General features: G+C 48.8%; 1 protein-coding gene across 2 annotated transcripts in view; it reads left to right on the plus strand.

The window, feature by feature from the left end:
* The window catches only part of LOC147123782 (exocyst complex component 6B-like), an 860,046-nt gene extending 854,002 nt beyond the window's left edge, over nucleotides 1-6,044 (plus strand). For both annotated transcript variants that reach the window (XM_085975948.1, XM_085975954.1), the window contains one exon: nucleotides 1,262-6,044. In XM_085975948.1, the coding sequence (XP_085832074.1) occupies nucleotides 1,262-1,394 (133 nt within the window). In that variant the 3' untranslated portion in view covers nucleotides 1,395-6,044. The remainder of the gene's footprint in view (nucleotides 1-1,261) is intronic.
* The last annotated feature ends 747 nt before the right edge of the window (nucleotides 6,045-6,791 follow it).

Genomic DNA, 6,791 nt, shown 5'->3' on the forward strand with positions numbered 1-6,791 from the left:
CAGAGTAAAGCTCCCTCTACACTGTCCCATCAAACACTCACAGAGCAGGTACAGCACGGGTTATATACAGAGTAAAGTTCCCTCTACGCTGTCCCATCAAACACTCCCAGGGCAGGTACAGCACGGGTTAGATACAGAGTAAAGCTCCCTCTACACTGTCCCATCAAACACTCCCAGGGCAGGTACAGCATGGGTTAGATACAGAGTAAAGCTCCCTCTACACTATCCCATCAAACACTCCCAGGGCAGGTACAGCACGGGTTAGATACAGAGTAAAGCTCCCTCTACACTGTCCCATCAAACACTCCCAGGGCAGGTACAGCACGGGTTGGATACAGAGTAAAGCTCCCTCTACACTGTCCCATCAAACATTCCCAAGGCTGGTACGGCACGGGTTAGATACAGAGTAAAGCTCCCTCTACACTGTCCCATCAAACACTCCCAGGGCAGGTACAGCACGGGTTAGATACAGAGTAAAGCTCCCTCTACACTGTCCCATCAAACACTCCCAGGGCAGGTACAGCACGGGTTAGATACAGAGTAAAGCTCCCTCTACACTGTCCCATCAAACACTCCCAGGGCAGGTACAGCACGGGTTAGATACAGAGTAAAGTTCCCTCTACACTGTCCCATCAATGATTTGACGTCATAGGCAAAGCTGGCATTTATTGCCCTGAGTAGGTGATGATACAACTAAGTGTCTTGTTAGGCCACTTGAGGGCAGTTAAAAGTCAACCTCATTGATGTGGGATATATTATATATTATTATTATTATAGATATATATCGGCCCAGACCGGGTATGGGTGGCAGGTTTCCTTCCCTAAAGGAAACTGCTAAGAGACATTCGTGAACCAGTTTTTACAACAATCTGACAGCTTCGTGGTCACTTTTATTGAGACCAGCTTTTTATTTCCAGATTTGTATAAACTGAATTCAAATTCTCAAACTACCCACGGTGGGATTTGAACTCGCGTACTCTGGATTATTGGTACAGTAACATAACCACTGCACCGCCGTACTCTTTGATTGTGCTCACAGTGGTGCCCGCGGGGCAGTTTTCCGTGTCACAACAGGATAGACTGCCCAATTGCGGCCTCACGCTATTTCAAGGCGTGAATTTCTGTCCATTCAAATAACGCACGGTCCGGTCGCGCCGTTTCTCCCGTTTCAGCTTGGAAGATGCGCCCTCAGAGTCGGCTCACGGTCCTGAAAGGCAAACGCCTCTTTTAACCACATGCTGTGCCTCTGTCCCCCTTGCAGAATGAAAGACACCAGCCGGAAGAACAATGTCTTTGCACAGTTCCGCAAGAACGAGCGCGACAAGCAGAAGCTGATAGACACGGTGGCAAAACAGCTCAGGAGTCTGATCAACAGCATGTCCCACCGCCCTTGAACCTGTGCTTCCCTTCCCTCCTCTTCCCTCCCACCCTCCCTCTTAGTTGAACATTATGCTGGATATTCGACAACGTGCCACCACGACCATGGAAAGCGAGACCAGTCCACTCCCTCAAAGGGGCGACAAGTGCTTGGCGAACCTTTTTATTTTGTCACTTTGTTTGTTTACAAACTCGCTGCCAACTGCCTCGCAATGCGTCGTGGAGCTGCTGGGAAGAGAAAGGACAGCTCCACTGTTTCGCCTCCCGCCCTACGGACACACGTGGCTTTGCCGATCACTTCATGGACACGGTGCCCCTTTTACGAGAAGGACACTACACCTGTGAATACTTTGTGTGTTTTTTTTTTGGTGGAGCGGATTCTGCGCAGCGGGTCAAAGCACAGATCTGCCAACTCTGAATCCTACGCTAGACTTCAGGACCCGCAGGAAGTTGGAGCGGGCTGGTGGGGGGCCGGGGCGCGGGGGTGGTGTCAGCAGAAACTCTGGATATTGACCCTCAACCTGGACCGCATGACTGAATAATCCATAATCCACCTCTCCTCATTCACAAAACTTCTTCCCCTTCCTCCCCCCCTCCCCCCTGCCTTCATTCCAAGCCAATCTGCACCCAGTGGAGCCTGTGCCTTGCATCCTCCTCATCAGTGCCTGCCAGTGGATGAGCTCATTAACTCACACACACGTCCGTTTAGAGCTGTGGGACTCTCCTTCTGTACAGATATATTGCACTGATCGCTGAGAGCCCCACTTTCAGGTGACAGCCCCCTTGGAAATGAACACTTGGCCTCATCCAAAAAATATCAACACTCATTTTTTGTTCACACTGCCTTATTTTCTAATATAGGACAACGAATGCCGATGACATTATCAGGTCCTGTTTTAAAGGGAATGGCGAGTGCAAAGAGTGCGAGAGAGCTGGATTAACATCAGTAGAGATACAGTCAGTGACACAGGGCGCTGGGGGAGAGTGGTTACTGAATGACAGTGTGAGGGAGCATGATTAACATCAGTAGAGATACAGTCAGTAACAGGGCGCTGGGGAGAGGGGTTACTGAGTGACTGTGAGGGAGCTGGATTAACATCAGTAGAGATACAGTCAGTAACACAGGGCGCTGGGGGGAAGAGGTACTGAGTGACAGTGTGAGGGAGCTGGATTAACATCAGTAGAGATACAGTCAGTAACAGGGCGCTGGGGGAGGGAGATATGGAAAGTGCAAACTCTGCCTATAGGGACCACACTTAGCTGAGCTTAGACAGAGTTTGGCAAGAGCCAAACTCAGGGACTTCAAGATTTGCCCAGAAGCATAACCAACTGAAAGCGGCAGCTCACCTGCACAGAGCAGTGGTAAGCTACCCGCTGTTTGCCCAGTCGAGACGACATTACCCATTAGCACATTGCCACCTCGGGCTGCACGAAGTCAGCTGGGAGAATGCCCGCTGGGAGGGCCGGCCCATCGACAGCTCGTTACTGAGCCAGGCTGAGTGGCCAAGCGGCCAACAGTGCCCGACAACCTGGCTCAGGCTTGGGGGTGGGTGAATCTGCTCTCACTAGCTGTGTCTTCTTCAGCCACTTTGGACCTCCCCCCCCAAAGTAACCCTGCTAACCACCCCCCACTTGTGGACAAGCACAGAGTGGCTGGAGAGTATGTGCCAGGAACATCCTGATGAGAGGCATAGCGAGCACCACAGCTGAACGTAAGTAATGAGGTAGGACCATAGGAACAGGAGGAGGCCATTCATCCCAGCGAGCCTGTTCCGCCATTCAGTGAGATCATGGCTAATCTGTGACCTCACTCCATATTTGACCCATATTCCTTAATACCTTTGGTTAACAAAAAGTAAAAAAATCAACAGTGGGAGGGAGCTGGCTTAACATCAGTGGAGATACAGTCGCCCTTCTTGAACCCCATCTCACTGTCTGGATCTGCCACCCATTTCAAGGCAGTCATGTCATTAGCAATTGATGTTTTCACTTTTCCTTTCGGTGAGATGTGTGCTTGTTCAATGTTAATACCGGCAAACGGAACACCTTCCTTTGCAAGCACCGGTTGTCAGCGTGTAAGGTGCACCCAGGTGTACAAGTTCAGCATGGGCCTGGATGTAGAGTCAAGGTCCTTCATGCACTTCAGCCCCAAACTCGAGAGAGAGCACCCCCCCCGACTGCCACCGCTGTGACATTTAACCTTTTGCCACACCAGCCAAGCACCTCTCGGGAGTCGGGGTGCCAACTCGAGCCTGGCCTCGGAGGTGAAAGCTCAGCCCCTCGCTCACTGAAACACCTAGACAGTTATTTTTAAAGAAACAATAGAAATGACTCCCGACGGCAAGATTTATTGCCCGTGCCCTGAGGTTGGCCAAGCATTTTAAATATTTGAAATGGTTCCTGGAATACTCCTTAATTCATTAAAAAAAATATGAAAAGCTGTTCAGCGGAGCAACATATTTACTCCGGGGAGTAGCTGCGTCGTCAAGACCTGGAAGATGGCCAGGTTTCTACCCCCCGCCCACCCCCCGACAGATGATGTCGGCCAGGGCTGTAGTAGAGTTGCGCTGTCGTTGACCTCATTGCGCCCAGGTTAGTCGGGATGAAGACGGCCAGCCCCTTGACTCATCGCACCCCGCGACCCCTTTTTCCTTCAGGTGGTTGAACTGCACGTGCGAGTCGGACGAGGGCGGGTTTTGGGTTTGACCGCAATGCCGCCCACAGTCCAATATCCTGCCCATCAGTTCACTCTTTGGGTAGCCAGTGTTGGCGGAACTGGACCCCAGCGAGAGCCAACACCTTCTGTCTAGGAGGGGAGATTATGAACGAGACAGGAATATAGCTACATGCACTCCCCAGTCATGGGACAGTTTCACTTTACCGTCAGTATTGATGAATAACTCTAAGACGATGTTACTGACTCTGAGGAGATCCTCATCGCTGTTTAAGCATTTTCTTCTTCAAGACTACCAGCCTGGTGCAAAGGCACATTTGGTTGTTAATATGAAACCTCTTTGTTGACTATAGTGACCTCTTTCTCCTTGCTGCAAGCAGCAGTAGATGCTCAATTGTGTATGTATTATTGAGATAAATAAGGGCGAAAATAAAGCCCCACAATGCTGGAAATCAGAAAATTTTATAAAAGAAACAGAAAGTGACGGGTTTATACGGTCAGCGCCTGACAGAGGCAAGACCAGTAACAGATCAGGAGGACTATGATTAAGGGCTGATGAGGGCAGCGTTTTGAGGAACAGGAAGTGGTCATGACACCCCACAAGCCTCTTCGCCCTTTCACGTATCAACCCAACCATCTCCCCATTTTCATCAATCGGTTTCTTCCCAATCACTGAATCTCTTATTCACGATATCTCTCAATCCCTTCCCACTATTTCTCTCAATCCCTTATTCACTGTATCCCTCAACCCCTCCTCACTATGTCCTTCAATCGCTTTCCACCATATCCCTGAATCTCTTATTCACTGTCCATGAGTATCTCATTCGCCATATCTCTCAATCCCTCCCCACCATTTATCTCAATCCCTTGCCACCATATCCTCCAATCCCTTCTCCCCACATCCCCCAATATCCTTCTGCCCTATCCCTGAAACTCTTACCCACCATATCCCTCAGTCTCATCTCATCATCTACCTCAACGCTGTTTCCCTCCAAAAACCTACCTGACTGTCTCTTGACCCCGATTACACTGCCCGCTTCAAAGTCCTTCCCTGGTAACTGATTTCTTGGCTCTTACTACTTTGGGTGAAGAAATTCCCACTAACTTCCTTCTCATTTTAAGTTTTAAATTATGTCCTCTGGAATTGAACACTTGACGAAACACATTGCCTGGTTCATTATTTTATTTTTTCTCAATTGACTTCGTAAAACCTCAATTAAGTCATCTTGAAGATTCGTTTCCAAAGAGAGGGGCGCTCCCGAAAATATTAGCCTACCATTCTCCCTTTCAGATGCCGATTGGCCCGCCTGTATATTTTCCAGCACTTTCTGTTTTCTTTTTAACATATGTACGTACTAACGCTTTGAGTGAATTACGTCGCTCAAAAAGACCGCCCACTTCGCCACACTGATTGTCAACTGGCACATTGGCCGGCGGATTGGGTGCGGAGGGGAGGGGAGGGAGACGAGAGAGAGCAGAGCCACAATTTCTTTCTATTAATGTTGTTAAAAAGGGAATATCTAAACACACACAGATTGTACGTATAGGGCCTTCCGGTGAATGCAGCTTACGGTATCCTAGGCCACCATATAAAGAGGAGCTGGCGTGCTCAGTTTGCAAGGTAAGTGTTGGGTTTACTGGGGGTCTGCTGACGTGTGTTACTAACTCTATAATCAATGTATTACTTGGTGTCATGTTTACCTGTGCATTCCTCGGCCTCTCATTGGAACATATGTCGGGCTGCGAGGAGGGGGCTAGTTTCTGTTTTTTTATTTTTCCAATGTTCTATTTGTTGGAAGTTGCACAGGTGGTTTTTTTATTTGCACAGATACGGAATTTACAAAAAAAAACGAACAAACGTGTGGGGTGTGGGTGGGGGGAATGTTTTCTTTGCTTGTTACCCATATACAAGGTGCAAATTATCATGGGAAAGACTTCCTCCTCTCAGTGTACAATACCAGGAGTTGACCGAAATAAAACTTGCTTAGGTCGCCGTCTCTCTCACTGCTACTAATTTCCACACATCTCAGTCGTTCAAAACAGCTTTTCATCAACAACAAGAACAATGAAGGAAAGATGTGATTGCACTAGAGAGGGTGCAGAGGAGATTTACGAGGATGTTGCCTGGGCTGGGGAATTTTAGCTATGAGGAAAGATTGGATAGGCTGGGGTTGTTTTCTTTGGAACAGAGGAGGCTGAGGGGAGACTTGATTGAGGTGTATAAAATTATGCGGGGCCCCGATAGAGTGGATAGGAAGGACCTATTTCCCCCCCAGCAGAGAGGTCAATAACCAGGGGGCATAGATTTAAAGTAATTGGTAGAAGGATTAGAGGGGAGTTGAGGAGAACTTTTTTCACCCAGAGGGAGGTGGGGGTCTGGAACTCACTGCCTGAAAGGGTGGTAGAGGCAGAAACCCTCATCGCATTTAAAAAGTACTTGGATGTGCACTTGTAACCTACAGGGCTACGGACCAAGAGCTGGAAAGTGGGATTAGGCTGGATAGCTAATTTCCGTCCGGCACAGACGCAATGGGCCGAATGGCCTCCTTCTGTGCTGTAAATTTCTATGATTCTATAATGATTCAAGTACATTATCCCCTTAACTCAACACATTATGGTAGTTTTATGATTGTGCACGCTCGCCTCTGGGTTGGTAGGTCGTGGGTTCAAGCCTCACTCCAGAGACTTGAGCACAAAGTCCAGGTTGACGCTCTTCCTCGAAATAGAGCCACGGGATCTT

Source organism: Somniosus microcephalus, chromosome 2 (assembly GCF_052327205.1).
Source record: "Somniosus microcephalus isolate GS21.2 chromosome 2, FLI_Smic_1.0, whole genome shotgun sequence".
Classification (NCBI taxonomy): Eukaryota; Metazoa; Chordata; class Chondrichthyes; order Squaliformes; family Somniosidae; genus Somniosus; species Somniosus microcephalus.